General features: G+C 48.0%; 1 protein-coding gene across 18 annotated transcripts in view; it reads right to left on the minus strand.

Moving 5' to 3' along the window:
• The window catches only part of Dhx30 (DExH-box helicase 30), a 31,976-nt gene that overhangs the window by 2,897 nt on the left and 12,333 nt on the right, over positions 1–16,746 (minus strand). For 11 of the 18 annotated variants that reach the window (XM_087563213.1, XM_087563215.1, XM_087563212.1 and 8 more), the window contains 7 exons: positions 10,692–10,822; positions 9,756–9,866; positions 6,407–6,708; positions 5,764–5,884; positions 4,890–5,039; positions 1,436–1,588; positions 307–1,143 (listed from right to left, as the gene is read on the minus strand). In XM_087563213.1, the coding sequence (XP_087419339.1) occupies positions 307–1,143; positions 1,436–1,588; positions 4,890–5,039; positions 5,764–5,884; positions 6,407–6,708; positions 9,756–9,866; positions 10,692–10,822 (1,805 nt within the window). Of the gene's footprint in view, positions 1–306; positions 1,144–1,435; positions 1,589–4,889; positions 5,040–5,763; positions 5,885–6,406; positions 6,709–9,755; positions 9,867–10,691; positions 10,823–12,890; positions 13,118–16,746 lie in introns of those variants that run through there. The other 7 variants (XM_087563218.1, XM_087563224.1, XM_087563220.1 and 4 more) reach the window with 3 other exon arrangements.

The raw sequence follows: 16,746 nt of genomic DNA on the forward strand, positions 1-16,746 counted from the left end.
GTAAAGGTCACATACAGGGTTGGGGATTTAGCTCAGTGGTAGAGCGCTTGCCTAGGAAGCGCAAGGCCCTGGGTTCAGTCCCCAGCTCCGAAAAAAAGAACCAAAAAAAAAAAAAGTCACATACAGGAACACAGTGAGCTACTCATTATGTAAACTCTAGCCTGCACATACTTGTCACACACAAAGACATGATTATTCCCCAGTTTTTATGTAAGAGACAGGCTTGGGAAGAGTCCCCTATCATAAGGATAGGGAGGAGGGAATCCAAAGGAAAGCCCCTGGCCCTGGGGTATAGGGGCCTCTCACCTCATGGTGCCGGTGCCGGTGTGGGTACTGGTGTTTACCCAGCTTGGCCAAGATGTCCTCTAGGTAGTGTTCCTTGACAGGATACATGAAGCCAGGTACCTTGATGACAGGGCAGCCCCCAAAGTACCGGGAAAAGCGCTCATTATCTCCTGTAGCACTCATGAGCACCAGCCGAAGGGCTGGGTTGAGCCGCTGCAGGCCCTTGAGCAGAATCAGCAGGAAGTCTGTGTTCACATCCCGCTCATGGACCTCATCCACAATGACGTGGCTCACACCCTCCAGGCTGGGGTTGCTCTGCAGCTTTCGAAGCAGGATACCCACAGTGCAGAAGAGCAGCGCCCCACCTCGGGCTGGAGGCTTGCTTTCCAAGCGTACCTGGAAGCCCACATTCCGGCGCAAGGAGGGTCCCAGTTCATGGCTGACCCGCTGGGCCACAGACACAGCTGAGATTCGGCGAGGTTGTGTGATGATCACATTGCAGCGGGCACCTCGACCCTCAGTCACATAGCGCTCCAATAGCAGCTGAGGGATACGCGTGGTCTTCCCACAGCCTGTGTCCCCAGAGATGACTACCACTGGGTGTTGTTCAATGGCACTGAGGATAGTGTCCCGATGAGGGTCCACAGGTAGCTGGGGGGCCTCCTGCCAGATTGGCCCTCTCCTCCGCCACAGCTCTAGCAGGCTCTGGCTCAGGCGCACCTCCTCTGCTTCTGACAGGGGCATGTATGGCTTGCCTGTGATAGGGTCACTCAAGGGCCCTGAGTCCTTGCCTAAGGGCAAGATGTCATCACTCTGCAGCCGGAGTTCTGGGGAAATCCATGAACTGTCCACCGGGTACTAGAGGATGAAGAAACAAGTAAAAGGACAGTGACGTCTGTCTTCCCCCTTCATGCAGTCAGCCCCTCCAAAGGATTCACCTCAGTCACATGGTTAGGGCCCAACCCATAGCAGAGAACTTAGGCTGTGACTGCTGCTCTGACACCCTCGTAGGCATGACTAAGGGGACTTGGTGTAGGGGAGTCCAAAGCTCCCTGCTCAGTGGGAAAAGAGGGTTTCCTATGCCTGTTGAAGGCAGAGACAGCCTCCAGTCTGGAGAGGGGGACAGTGGCATGGAGGACAGGACACTTACATGACTCAGGAAGGCCTCTATCTTGCGAAGGATGGGCTCAGGCACCTGGATGGTACATGGCCGGCGCTGGGTCTCACCCAACTCACGCAGGGAAGCCAGGTTGTACATGGCATGGGTAAGTGGCTCATTGTTTCTGTCCACAAGGCCCAGGCTCTGTAGAAGATATGTTAGGCTCAGTCTATGCTCCTAGACCAGATGGGCTCAGAACCTGAGGGCCATGGTAAGCAATCTGTCTAGAGATTTTGGTTTTAGTGAATAAAGGAGAATGAACTAAGACAGTGTCAATCTCCACAAGCTTATTTTTTTTTTTCTTTTTTCTTTTTTTCGGAGCTGGGGACCGAACCCAGGGCCTTGCGCTTCCTAGGTAAGCGCTCTACCACTGAGCTAAATCCCCAACCCCCTCCACAAGCTTATTAAAAACTTAAATAGGCAAAATTAATCTAGGAACTAAACTTTGGTCAGGCATGGTACTGATGCCTATAATCTCAGCACTCGGGAAGCAGAAGTAAGAGGCTTTCACAAATTCCAAGCTAGCCTGGGCTATACAATGTAGGATGATGGCATACAGGTGAAGGCGGGTACAAGATGGAACAGAACAAGGCCTGTCATTGGTCGAGAAGGAAGGATGGGCGGGAGAAAAGTTTGAGGGACGGGGAGACTGGGACGGAAGGAGTCGGGAGAAAGAAGCTGCAGAGAGAACATGGAGGCGGATGTTAAGATTCCACTCTGTATTTACAGGTTGTTATGAATGCTCTTAAGGGATGGATGAGTACAGGGCCTTGTATGTCTAGGTTGGCAATTTTATCAATTGGATCAGAGGTTATTGTGTTGTGTCTTCTTTCTTGTGGTGAATTAAGTTTTAAGAGAGTATGTGGTGGCTGGGACACTAAGCCGCCATGGATTTGAGATGTATACTTCTGGCATGGTGGCAGCCTGCCTTGGGAACTAGATGGGTAGAGAGATTGTTGCCAGGCTCAGAGAGAAGTCATCGTCAGTGTGATGTGGGATAGAGCAGAGCGGGTGAGAGGCTTTGCTGACTGAGATGAAGTATCTACCAGATATCGTGGGGCACTACAGTGCCCGACCTAGAGTGGGGTAAAAGACAGCAGCTTGTTTTTTTATCATTTTACAAAAATACAGTATAGCTCTATCTTAATTTAAAATACATTTAACAACTAAATGTTGCCAGGCACGGTGGCCCAAGAACAGCCCCTGTGTGCATCCATAGCCTTCATGTGTCCCAGACCAATCTCCTCCCTTGAACACACTCCTTAGACGGTGGTGAGGCAGGCCTCAAAGACCCTACTCTGCAAGCTCTCCCTGTGTAGACTTACCACGGCTTCCCTACCCAAATCCTGCTAGTAGTTCCTGCTGGTAACTTTCTAGACAGTGCCATCGGTGACCCCATCATACAGAAGCGCATGTAATGTCCTGTAAGTGTCTGAACATGGTAAGATAGGCCCTTTAAAGCAAAATGCCTGTTTGTTTCACTACATGAGATGAAGTATGACCTTCACTTCACGTAAATGTGAGCCCATCATTTTTCTTACCCTTGTGTTCCTCTCATGTGCAATGTCTCACTAGCTCTCCCTCCAGCTGTCTTCCCACTTCCTCTAGCTCTCCTATAACTGAAGACCTAGTGCTTGGCCACAAGAGGCCCTAATGCTATCCCTTTGCTGTCTGCTGTGTCACCCAGCTTCCCGGCACTGTAGCCCTTTCCCAGACAGCTGCTCCCAGGCTGTGAGTGGGGGACTTGTGCATATGAACTGACATCGCAGACTTTTAACATCCTGCAGTGAGACCCAGATCAGCACATCTACTCCCTGACTTCACCTCTTGTTTCCAACTTTTTTTTCCTGATTTTGTTTTGTTTTTGGTTCTTGCCTTTTTTCACCCTCCTCTAGACAGAGTTTCTGTGTGTAGCCCTAGCTGTCCTAGAAACTCACTCTAAAGGCCAGGCTGGCCCGGAACTCAAGAGATCCACCTGCCTCTGCCTCTCAGTTTAACTCTGAGTTCTGGGATTGAAGGCTTGGACCACGGCCCTCGGCTGCAGCCACTGCCACTGCTGTTGCCACCGCCACGGCCCCACCAGTATTTTGTTTCTATTTTTTTTTTTTTTTAAATACAGCTTTGCTATGTAGCCTAGGCCAGCCTCGATCTCATGATGATCTTCCTGCCTTGCCTCCCAAGTATTAGGATGACAGTACCACCAAGTCATGAACTCCTCATATTCTCCAAGTTGACAGCAGTCCCTTTCACCATTGAGGGCTTTAAGACATGGTTCCCAAAACCAAATCACAAAGATACAGCAGACGACTCAGTAAAGCAGGTTCACTGCACTCTGCAAACCAAAACTGACCATTCGCCACCATGCATCAGATGAACGCACTTCTCGTTATCAGGCACAATTTTTTTTTTTTTTTTGGTTCTTTTTTTCGGAGCTGGGGACCGAACCCAGGGCCTTGCGCTTCCTAGGCAAGCACTCTACCACTGAGCTAAATCCCCAGCCCCATCAGGCACAATTTTAATTCCAAGGCTGTGGCAGCATTCTAAAACTCCTTGTAGGGAACTGTTAGATAGCTCACCGTGGAGAGTGGCCACCAAACATGAGGAATGCCCTATGTTCAATCCCCAACATGAGGAAGAAAAGAAGTTTACCAGACTTTATAGCATCCACGGATAACCATTTGGGATTCTGAGACAGGACTGTGAATTGGAAGCCAACCTGAGCTACACAGCAGGTACCAGGCCAGCTGAGCTGTACTATGGCCCTGCTGCAAAAGGAAGCGGTAGAGGGGCAGGCTGGGGCTGTAGGTAAGCTGGTTAGTCAGTCAGCTGCCTAGCACATGAAGCTCTGGGTTTAGTCCTCAGCACTGCAAGGTGGCATAGGCACCTGGGAGATGGACGCAGAAAGAGCAAAACTCAAGGCTGTCCTCCACTGTGTAACAAGTACCGGGCTAGCCTGGCCCACCAGATCCTGTCTCAAGAAGGGCACGCTTGCAGCCAGTCTGATGGCCTGTGTTTGACGCTGTGATCCATATGGTAAAGGAAAAACCTTACTCCTGCATGGTTCTCTGACCCCACATGTGCCAGGGTGTATACATAAGAAAATGTTTTAAAAACAGGTGGGGAAGGGGGCGCACACCTTGCCGGATGAAGGACACATTGCCATCACCTTAATGTCTCTTCCTCAGTTCTCATTCTCACTGTTATTCTGTTGGTCACCACCGTGAGCAGGATCTCTCTGGGCACCTAGGCCCTGACCGAGTGCGGTTACGGCTAAGCTCCCAGGCACAGTCACTGTGCAAGACTGGGAAAGCAGAGGTCGGAACAGAGTTGACAAGCAGGACGGGCCACCAGCTCCTTTCCTACCTGGGTACAAACAGTCCAAGGCCTAGTGGGCTTTACTACCTAGAGAAGTAGACCAGTCTGTCACAGACAAAGGACTTATTACCTTCAGTTTCTTGCAAGCCAAGGCTGCTGCCTTATTCTCAGCCTCAGCTTTGCGGCGCCCTTTGGCGACAAAGGTCATGGGACAGGGCCAGAGCAGAGTGAGTGTAGCCAGCTTGGTCTTGGTACCCACAGTATGGAACTGCATGAGGTTCTACATGGAAGATAAGTGTGAAGTTACAAAAGGCAGCGAACGGAAAGAGACTGTTGGATAAGCTAAGCACTTCAAGGAACAGAGATGGATTAACCACGATCTCTTCAGCACCCAAGAGTCATACCAGACTGGGCACAGACATGGACCTGTACTGTGATTTCCCCTTTGTCCCTCTGCTTTATGTCCTTCACACAGTGACCCTGTGTGACCCTAGTTGAGCTTGCTTCTCAATTTCTGTAGTAGAAGACGGGGTTCATGCAATGCCACTACCTGTCTTCCTAACCCTCGTCCAATTAGCACTTTCAGGAAAGTCTGGTGCTGAAGCTGTAAACAGGAGTCAAATCCCGTGCCTGTCCTGACAAAGTAAAGGCTTTATACCTCATCATCGGTCCCCAGAGGCCCTGCTGTGGCATCAGTGATGCAGTTTACAGTCCAGGATGCAGGCGCCCGCTCCTACTCTTTCATAATCCTAACCCACCACCGGGTCCCAGATTGGGGTCTTCTAATCAGCAGTCCCCAGCCTTTTCACTTCTCCTCTGTCCCTGCTGCCTTATCCTTTCTATCCATCACGGATCCTATACCTTCTGGGTGGCCTAGGTAGGAGCCGAGACTGACACACTCAGCCCTGCCCCACACCCAAGGCTTCTTTCCTGCTTAGCCTTGGGGGAGATGGGCATACACAAGTGGGCTGCTCAAGCTCACACTTTCAAGAGAGCCAACTCACCTTAGCTGTGGAGGAAGATGTTGCAATCTGAATCACTTTGGCCAGAAGGTTCTTGGGAAGTGGAAACTGGGTCAGAGCTCTAATAGCACTGTCATCATCTGTCATTTCAAAGGAGCCCCCCCTATGAGGACAAACAGTTGAGGTTAAAAACTCTGCCACCTTCCTAGGCATGTTCCCTGGGCCTTCAAGGTTGGGACATAGTGCTGTTGTGACAGGTAGGTAGGACACATGAAATGACGGGGGCAGGCTCTACTGCCTCTTCAGTCACACAGCAGAGCCCACACTCCCCAACATTCCCCAGAGGGAAGCAAGAGGGAGAGGGTAAGCAGTGATCGCTGTGTGAACTGGAAAAGGTCATGTATAGTCTGCAGGAGCCCAGCCATAGGCCAAGACAATAGTGTGCGATCTCATCCCATTCCCCCATATAGGGGAGACAGTAGTGTGCGATCTCATCCCATTCCCCCATATAGGGGAGACAGTAGTGTGCAATCTCATCCCATTCCCCCATATAGGGGAGACACCCTGAGCAACAAGATGTGATAACTGAAGTGCTGGGCAGAGCCCCCATCTAAAGGCCCAGAGACGGTCAATCCTCTGTCAAGATGTGGCCAGGGTTCCCTGCATCCGTCTGTAACAGCAGTACCTTGAGTCCCTGAGTGGGTTGTGGGAGTCTTGCTGGGTCATGGACAAAAACTCCGTCACATCAATGGTCCCCTCTTCTAGCTCTTCCTCCTCATCCTCCTCTTCCTCTCGGCCTAAGGATCGGGACAGTCCTCCAGTACCCGCTGGCCGTATGTTCTCAGGATTCAGCTGCCGCCAGGAAGTTGGAGGCATGGTGGGTTCTGGGCGCCACCAGCTGTCAGCTGGAGATCCAAAACGATCAGCTAGCACTCGATATTTGGCTGCATCAAACAGCTCATTCCGTGGACCCAGGAGACCCCAGCCCTGTCGGGTGGAGAGAACTGTTAGGATCATACCATCATTACATCTCAGTCAGGCTTGTGCTGGGCTCTACTACACATACCTCGGCCCTGGCCAGGAATGGGAATAAAAAGTACACGTAAATCCAGGCATGATGGGGGAACCCATTATCCTAACAATGAAAGCTGAAAGAGAAGGATCTTGGGATCCAAGCCAGTTTTACCTACACAGTGAATCCATCTCAATAAACAATAACAGAAAGAAAGGGAAGGAAAGGAGGACAGAAGAAAGGGAAGGAGAGAATTTCTTAGAAATGTCTAGATCTGCTGGATATTTGGGTCAAATGTCTGAAATCCTATCCCAATCCAAGGCAGGAAGACCTTTTGAGGTTGTGAGCAGCCTGACATGCATGAGCTGGTCTCAGTGAGAAATGTTAGAAACTACTTCATTAGAGCATCAGAAATCAAACAGCAACGGAGCCCCCAGGCACAGCGGATCACTCCTGCAGAACCAGCACTCATCGAAGCAGATAGACAGTTCAAGGCCCAGCTGGGTGCCATAGTTTGAGACCAGTCTAAACAAAACAACCAAAGAGAGCAACAAACAACCAAAACCCTATAAAACAAAACAAAAAAACCCCAAAACTAAAAAATAAGGGGTAATAGTGGTGCAGGTCTTTAATCCCAGCACTCAAGAGGCAGAGGCAGATGGATCTCTGAATTTGAAGCCAGCCTGGTCTACAAAACAAGTCCTAAGACAGCCAGGGCTACACAGAGCCACCCTGTCTGGAAAAACCAAACAAACAAAACACCAGGGAACCAGAGCTGTAAGATACAGCACACAGTGATCTGCAATGCCACAGTAATAGGCAATTAGGAAATGAGTAGCCACAATGTCCAATAGATACCATTCCTACCACAAGAACCCTGTTAGAAATATACTACACAATAATCCAAAATGTTTTTTTTTTTTTTGGTTCGTTTTTTCAGAGCTAGGGATCGAACCCAGGGCCTTGCGCTTCCTAGGCAAGCGCTCTACCACTGAGCTAAATCCCCAACCCCCCAAAATGTTTTTAAAACCGTCTGTAAAGTAAATATTCGGTAGGAATTCACAAGTCAACATAAACTAATTGTATGGGTATTTACTTCAGTAACGGAGCCAACAGAAAGATCAAGAAGTAGGCTGGAGGGATGGCTCCGCCTGCAGGAGAATGTGCTGCGTGTACAGAGGACCTCACCTCACAACAGCTGAAGACTGAAGCTTGTTCCTTACGCACTGTATTCACCTGAACACTCTGATCCCCACACATATACATGTGCTTACAGGGAAACTGTGTGGGACAAGAGCTCAGGGGCTAGAAGCACTAGACACTTCTAGAGGATCAGAGCTCAATTCCCAGCGCCCACAAGGAGTGTCACAAACATCTGTATGAATCCAGTCTCAAGGGATGCGTCACGCTCTGCTGGCCCCCATAGGTACCACACACACACACAAACACCCATTAAACACATGGAAAAGTCTTAAAAAAAAAAAAAAAAAGGAACAAAGAAAAGAGCTACAAAAAGTAGTGATAGAAAGCTCACCTCACATGTGCCCTGGGTTCAGGCTTCAGCACAGCAGAACAAATAGAAAAAAAAAAAAAGGAAATGGGCTGCAGAGATGGCTAAGTGGTTAAGAGCACTGACTGCTCTTCCAGAGGTCCTGAGTTCAAATCCCAGCAACCACATGGTGGCTCACAACCATCTGTAATGGGATCCAATGCCCTCTTCTGGCCTGCAGGCATACATGCAGGCAGAAAGCTGTATGTTGTATACATAATAAATATTTAAAAACAAAAAAAGATTGTTAAAAAAAAAAGAAATGTAAAGTCATAGAAATTACATGTGCCATCTTAAATACAAAGCTGTCATGATCAAGTGAACACAGGGCATAAAGTAACGTGAATCCCTTTGCCCTTCCATGACCTTCAAGAGCACCAGGCATAAAGAACTTATACATGTGTTCTAGCAATACACACAAAACAAATATCTTTAAAAGCTGTTCTCTTGAACCAGTGGTGGTAGCACACACCTTTAATCCTAACACAGGATTAAAGTGTGTGGCTGCCCCTCAATAGTGACTTCTGGACCGGATGGGGTACAATGACCATAATGAGAGAGGCTGAGGAGTCAGAGAGCTCTATTGGTAAAGAGCTTAACAAACAAACACAGAAGACTTGAATTCAATCCCCCACTGGGATGTACAACTCCTGGAAGTGTGGGGCACACTTATAATCCCAGGGCTGGGGAGGCAGACAGGTGGATCATGGGACATGTTAGCCAGCCAACCAGGCCTGGTATGGTGAGGGACATCTTTAGTCCAAACACTCCAAAAGCATAGGCAAGTGACTCTGTGTTCAAGGCTGACGTGGTCTACATCAGTAGTTCTCGGCCAGCCAGGCTACAGTGTGACCTTGTCTCAAACAAGCAAATGAATAAACAGAAAAATAATATAGACAACTTCTCAGGAATGACAACTGTAAAGGCCCTCTGGATGACATAGCTATATGTAAACACACACACACACACACACACACACACACACCACACACACACACACACACACACACACACACACACACACACCCCTAGGATGACATAGCTATATGTAAACACACACACACACACACACACACACACACACACACACACACTCCTAGGATGACATAGCTATATGTAATCACACACACACACACACACACACACACACACCCCTAGGATGACATAGCTATATGTACTCACACACAAACACACACACACACACACACACACACACACACACACACACACACCCCTAGGATGACATAGCTATATGTAATCACACACGCACACACACGCACCCCTAGGATGACATAGCTGTATGTAATCACACACGCACACACACGCACACCCCTAGACGTGGGAAGAGCTCAGCTCAGCTGAGTGCCTGAACACTGTACCAGCACCATATGATATCCCTAGGACCAGAACTACTGCAAGAGAGAGCCAGGGGTAAGCCTCCCGGGCCCCAGGCCTTCAACAGAGGAGCCCCACCTTGAAGAGTTGGCAGGCTGCCGCCGCCGCCTGCCGCTCGGCATCGATCTTCTTGCTGCCATAGCCTTCCACCTCCACGCTCTTGGGCCACTTTATGTGCAGTGTGACTTTCTGGGAAAGTGAAAAGCAAATAAGAAGTGGGACGGTGCCCACACCCGAGACCCAGAAGACCACGTCACACAGTGAGTTCCAGGCAGGTGGGGTTTTAAGACCCTGTATCAAAAATAAACAAGCTGGGTGTGAAGGCACGGGCTTTAATCCCAGCACTCTGGAGGCAGACTCAAGGCCAGCCTGGTCTACACAGTAATTTCCTGGACAGCTAGGGCTAAACAGAGAAACCCTGTCCCCAAGCAAACAACCAACAAAAGGAACCTTCACGCAGAATGTGCTCCCGCACGCCTCTGTGGGATCTAGGCTCTACGACACTTGGAGCAGGAGTCATCACCTTCACTTCTCTCACGCATCCTTTGTTAGACAAGGGGCCAAAACCACAAAGCATTGTGAGCGTCTCTTCTGAGTTCACAGTGGCACACATCCGTGCCTCTTTCGTGTGTATAGAATACCTTCAGTATCTGGGAAGTGGAGGCAGGAAAACCAGCAATCCAAGGCCAGATCCGGTTACAGAAGTTCTAAGCCAACCCAGTCTACACAAAACCCTATCTCCACAAAAGCAAATGAGCAGTGCCACATCCCTTTGATCTCAGCACTTGAAAGGTAAAGGCAAGCAGATCTGAGTTCAAGGCCAGGCTGGTCTCCAAAATGAATTCCAGGACACTGGGGATAAAGAAACCCTGTCTAGAAGAACAAAAGCAAACAAACAAAACCAGAATTTTTGGCCACTTAGGAAAAAAAAAAAAAAAAAAAACTCCAAAAGGGAAGAGTAGCCAGTTTCCTCTGAGTCAAACCAGTGTTTCACTTAGCCATCAATAGAGTTACCTTTTTCTTCGGTCCATTCGTGTGCACATAGACTAGCTTGTCTTTTGCATGTGAGATGCCAAGAGCTCTTCCAATCACGCTGTTGAGAAGGTTTTTAGGCTGTGGAAACTCTTTTAATAGGTCCCTAGAAGCTAAGAAAATAAGAATGAAATAATTACAATTCTTTTTCTTTTGAAACTCCGTAAGGTAGGGGAGAGAGAGAGAGAGAGAGAGAGAGAGAGAGAGACAGAGAGACAGAGAGACAGAGACAGAGACAGAGCTCGAGCTCGCTCGCTTGAGCGCATCAATCAAAGTTGCTCTGGGCTGAAGATGTGGCTCAGGACCCCAAAGCAGTCAATGGAGTTAGGAGTCCTCGGAAAAGGGCTGGTTTGGTCAATAAACTGCGTGAGTCTGATGTCTAAAAGAGGGTACTCAAAAAACAAATAAACTGCAGAGTGGTGGTGATACACATCTCAGAAGACAGAGGCAGGTAGATCTCTGTGCTCACAGCCAGCCTGGTCTATAGAGTGAGTTCCAGGACAGCCAAGACTATATAGAGAAAGCCTGTCTCAAAAACAACAACAAAAAAATCCAACCAACCAACCAAAAAACAAACAAACAAACAAAAAACGCAACCCAAAAATATGTTCTACGCATGCCCAGGACCTTCCTAAAGCAATTCACACAGTGAAGGACAGGCCCCTTGCAGATCAGGATGCGGCCCAGACTCTGAAGATCATGCCTCCACTCTCAACTAATCCTAGCACTCTGCACAAGTCCTCTCTAAAGCTCATAGGAAGGCTCACAGCCAAGACAAGGCATGAGCCAACCCTCCTGCCTCCCTGACATAGGGGAAGGGTCATCAGATACCAGTAGGTCATCTCTTTCCTTCTACTTACTCTCTGCATTAACCTCAAAACGAACATGCTTGAGCAACCTCATCTAGCAGCAGCTCCTGCCAGATACAGGCTTAGTTGGACCACAAGGAGGCAGCATAGCCCAGCTCAAAACAAAAGAAAGTGCCGTTCACATGCAGTCAGAAATCTTTCAGGAAAGGCTTCTGAGGTCTTCTCATTCAACACCTTCAGTGTCTGCACTACATTCAACTTCTATCACTCCACAGACTAATTGCTCCATAGGTTATCATGTACTTGATTCATCATAATCATTAGGGAAGTTTTCACACAGAAGTGGATAGAGTATTCTTCAATGGATACCTGAGAATTCCAGCAATGTTCGGGCAAGTTTATGTTTTTTTAAAAATTCATTTCTTGCTAGGTCAGTGCTGAAAACGTTTAATCCCATCACATGGAAGACAAAGACAAGGGAACTGTGAGTTTCAGGCCAGCCGGGCTATAGGGTGAGACCCTGTTTCAAAAATAATCTTATTACTGTGTGTACACATGTATGTGAGGTCAGGGATAGCCCTGGCAAACCTGTTCTCTCCCTCCACTGCAATCAGGGGTTGGAACTCGCTCAGGCTTATCCACCAGACTTGCAAACACTTTTACCAGCTGAGCCATCTCACCACTGCTGCGTTTTGGAACATTCCTCCAAAACTTCTGACATAACCTGGCTATCTAGTTTGGGATATTTACCTGGGGCAGACTTCGGTGTCAACTAGAACAATAGGAGGGTCCAGCCTGGACTACTCTCCTAACTGCTGTCTTATAAAGCATGTAAAAATCAAGAAGTTACTAAACGGCATCAAGACGGTTGAAAGCATCTTGCAGCCCTACTTTAAGACAGATATGCAGACACCACACCTCCAGATCTTCAGGATGGGTAAAGGTTAGCTCACTCCGCCTATCTTAATGGCCATATTCTCACCAGTTCTATTCTCTGCACTAGTCAAGAACAATAAAACCACCGACTACCAAAGAAGACATTGTGTCTCTATTTGATCTTCTGAAACTCCAGGTGTATTTGGGGCTAAGTCCAACTGTGAAGTCAGAGCTAACACTCAATGCCACTCAATCAGGCAGAAATAGGATATTTAAGGGATTCCCCCGATCCATCCACATGCAGAAGTGCTGGGTTCTGGGTGGACCTAAGACATACCAGGCTTTTTAACAGCAAGGCAGACTCACAGATGTAAAGCATTTAAACTACTTTCAAAAATAAAGCCTTGACCTGCGAGGCCGGACACTGTACGGCACCCCTTGCTTTTCTTCCCTAGTCAAGGACGTCGCAGCCAAATCTCAGCTTCACTGTCCTCACCGTTCACCATGCTTCCGTCACCCTCCCCAGGTTCGCTAGGGGCCACCTCTGATTCGACCTCGGCAGCTTCCTGAGTGCCATCGGGGCGGACAAAGCTTGATGAGAAGCCGCGCGAGCATCCTTGTCGCCCGGCAGCGCGGGGATCCGGCGGCCGGAGGCGCGGAGAGACGCCGGCAGCCAGCGCCATGAGCCGCCTGGCAGCCGCCATCGCGATCCCACCAGTCCCCGCGGCCCTAGACCGCGACAGTACCTTCGAGGGCTCAGCAACCGGTAGCAGTACCGTACGCCCTCTGCTGGCCAGGGGGACTCGGTGCCGACCTGAGAGCAAGGAAGCTAGGATGCAGCTAGATGCATCCCACAGCCTGAGCCTCCTCGCCTGGAAATGCAAACCAGACTAGGCATCTGGATCTCAACCAAGAGAGGGAACAGGATAATCTTAGAAAATAGCGCTAGGCATTTGCTCAACGTCCACTCAAGGAACCGAGCCAAGTTCCCTCCAGGTCCTACACATGGTAAACTCCTTACAGGCTGCTTCATAACGCCTGGCTTGGATGTAGATACAGTGTAAGCAGGGCACCCATCTCCTTCCTATAGGTAATCCTGAAGACTCTAGAACAGGGAAGACCTCTCAAATATCAACTGATTTTATCTCCTAGAATGGAGTCAAGGGAGAAAGCACTTGGGCACTGTGCCAAGAACTGAGCTGACTCCACAGTTAAGAGTGCAGTTCTGCTGTTCCTCACTTGTGTGAAGACTGCAATGCCACTTCCAAACTAATATGCCTGGATTTTATTCCTCTTCTGTCTCTTAAGGCTTTTGAGGACTTGGAGGGCTGGGAATGAAATTAGATCTGAAAGCAGTGGCTATGTGGAGAGTGGGCATCAAAGTCGCAGGACGTTGGGAGAAAACTTTGCTGGGGGGGGGTTGCAGTTGGGTAAGTGGGGAAGAAGAAATTTGTTTCATTCAAGCCATGACTTGAATAATCCTCTGGAGAGCTCATTAAAACAATCACTGCTAGGCATGGTGTTTATACATTTAATTCTAACACTTTTAAGGCAGAGGCATCTGAGTTTGATGCCAGCCTGGTCTATAAAGTGAGTTGGAGGACAGCCAGGACTACACAGAGAAACCCTGTTTCAAAAAATCAAAAATCAAATAAATAAAGTACATTACTAAGCTGGTTGTGGTGGTCAAACCTTTAAACCCGGCCCTAGGTAGGCAGAGGGAGGTGGATCTCTGTGTGCTGTGAGATTGAGTAGCAGGACTGCCAAGGTCCATAGGAAAACCAGACGAGTGGTGGGCCCTGCTGAAACCCGCACTCACATGCAGAGGTAGGCCTGCTACACGTTCAAGTCCAGCCTGGTCTCCACGGGAAGCTCCAGGCTGATGTGGGTTATACAATGCAACAAAAAAAAAAAAAAAAAAAAATCAAACAAGGGGTTGGGGATTTAGCTCAGTGGTAGAGCGCCTGCCTAGCAAGCGCAAGGCACTGGGTTCAGTCTCCAGCTTCGAAAAAAAAAAAGAAAAAAGAAAAAAAAATCAAACAAGAACACATACAAAAAACTGCTCTGGGGATGGAGTTTAGTTCATAGTGCTTGCCCAGACTCCATAATTATGTTCACAGGATTTGACCATAAGCACTGTATAGTGGAGTATGTCTCTGAACCCCACATGGGGAAGTGGAGTCAGGAGGACTGAAGTTCAAGGCCATCTCTGGCAATACAAAGTAAAAAGTTGAGGCCAGCATGAGGTTCTACTTCTTTTCCTTTATTTTGAGACACACATAGCCCTGGCTGTCCTAGAACTCACTCTGTATACCATGCTGGCCTCAAACTCACAGAAATCCACCTGCCTTTACCATCCAAGTTCCAGGATCAAAGACATATACCACCACCACCACCCCCCACCTACATGAGCCACTATGCACATGGTAGACAGACATATATGAAGGCAAAACATCCATACACATAAAATTAATTTAATAATAGATAAATAAGCTGGACAGTGGCCAAATACCTCTAACTCTGATGTCAGCCTGATGTATAGAGCGAGGACAGCCAGAAGTGCACAGAGAAACCTTGTCATTATATATATATATGGCAGAGCATGATAATATGCTTCCCTAAGGACTTTGCATTTGGCAGTGTGGCTCATTACTTTGCCAGAAGTCTAACCAGCTTCAAAATTGGTCCTCAAAGACTATAATTTTTTTTCAAAAGAATGAAGATGTTTACCAAGTCAGGGTGGGCACAACAGTGGCTGAGGATAAAGTGAGAACTGCGTTGTCTGGAGAAAAGACCCTACCTAGAAAGCGATCTATGCCCATCGAGATCCCCTCAGTAATGCACTCTGCTCTGCTCGGTCAGCCAGTTAGTTATGTGTATGGATGTTCGCCTGCATGTATGTCTGTCCACCAAGTGGTGGCTCATGTGGCCGGCGGTGGTGACACATGCCTTAGGTACCAGCATATGGATGGCAGAGGCGTAAGCGTGTTCATGCATGATTCCTAGCTTTGCTTCCAAAGAGGCCAAGTGACACACACAGAGCAACGCTGCTATGAACTGTTACACATCTGAGCCTCATGACAGGAACATGGGCATCTGCTAGGCCATTTTCTCTATTCTTAAAACACATTTTAGGGCTGGAGAGATGGCTCAGAGGCCCTGACTGCTCTTCCAGAGATCCTGAGTTCAATTCCCAGCAACCACATGGTGGCTCACAACCATCTGTAGTGAGATCCGATGTCCTCTTCTGGTGTGTCTTATGTCTGAAGAAAGTGACAGAGTATTCAAATAAATAAATCTTAAAAAAAACAAAAACGAAAACCAAACATTTTAAACAGATGCCTGAAATTTTATGTTAAAAACAAAAACCAAGAAACCAAGGGGGCTGGAGAGTGGCTCAGTGGTTAAGAGCAGTGGCTGCCCTTTCAGAAGACCCTGATTCAATTCCCAGCACCCACATGGTGGCTCATACATGTTTGTAACTCCAGTACCGGGGAAATCTAACACCCTCACACAGACACATACAGGCAAAACACCAATGCACACAAAATAAAAATAAATCAAGACAAAGAAAAGAAGGTAGGCATTGTAGCTCATGCCTATAATCCAGTACTTAATAGTCTGAGGCAGGAGGATTTGGGAGTACAAGGTCAGCCTAGGATTCAAAATAAGACCCTGTCTCTAAAACTAAGAAAAGGCTGGGGCTGACAGTCAGTGACAGAGTGACTAACCTGCATAAGGCCATGGGTTTAGCTCCCCACAACCCAACCCAGAGAAACATGGAAGGAGAGAACTGACTCAATAACGTTGTCCTTTCATCTTTACCAGACACACATTGTATAATATTTATACACAGTAACAATAAATAAAATCTAAAAAGAAAAGTTCATGCCAAGTGGTGGTGGTGCATGTCTCTAATCCCAGCCCCTGGGAGGTAGAACCAGGTGGATCTCCAATTTAAGGCCAGCCTGGTCTATAGATTGAATTCTGGAACAGCCAAGGATACACAGAGAAACCCTGTCTCAAACAAAACAAAAACAAAAAAAAACCCACCCTGGATCATATCAAGAATGTAGAAAAATAATAAAAATCAATTATACAGAGTTCTAAGAGCCAGCATCATCTTGAGCAAATTTGTCACTCCATAATACCAGCGACTCCTGTAAGATCAAGGCAGCTCTTCAGACAAGATTTTGGAAGGCTTCTGTTTCTATGATCTCCTCCCAAGTGCTCAGAGTAGGCCTTAGCAAACCTTTGACTACACACCTAATCCAGGCCACTGCTGTTACTGTAGGGTCTTTGTTGTATTTGAACATAGTATCCTTACTCCCATCCTGCCTTGCACTTGCTAT

This window comes from Rattus norvegicus, chromosome 8, assembly GCF_021556685.1.
Source record: "Rattus norvegicus strain SHRSP/BbbUtx chromosome 8, alternate assembly SHRSP_T2T, whole genome shotgun sequence".
NCBI classification, from domain to species: Eukaryota; Metazoa; Chordata; class Mammalia; order Rodentia; family Muridae; genus Rattus; species Rattus norvegicus.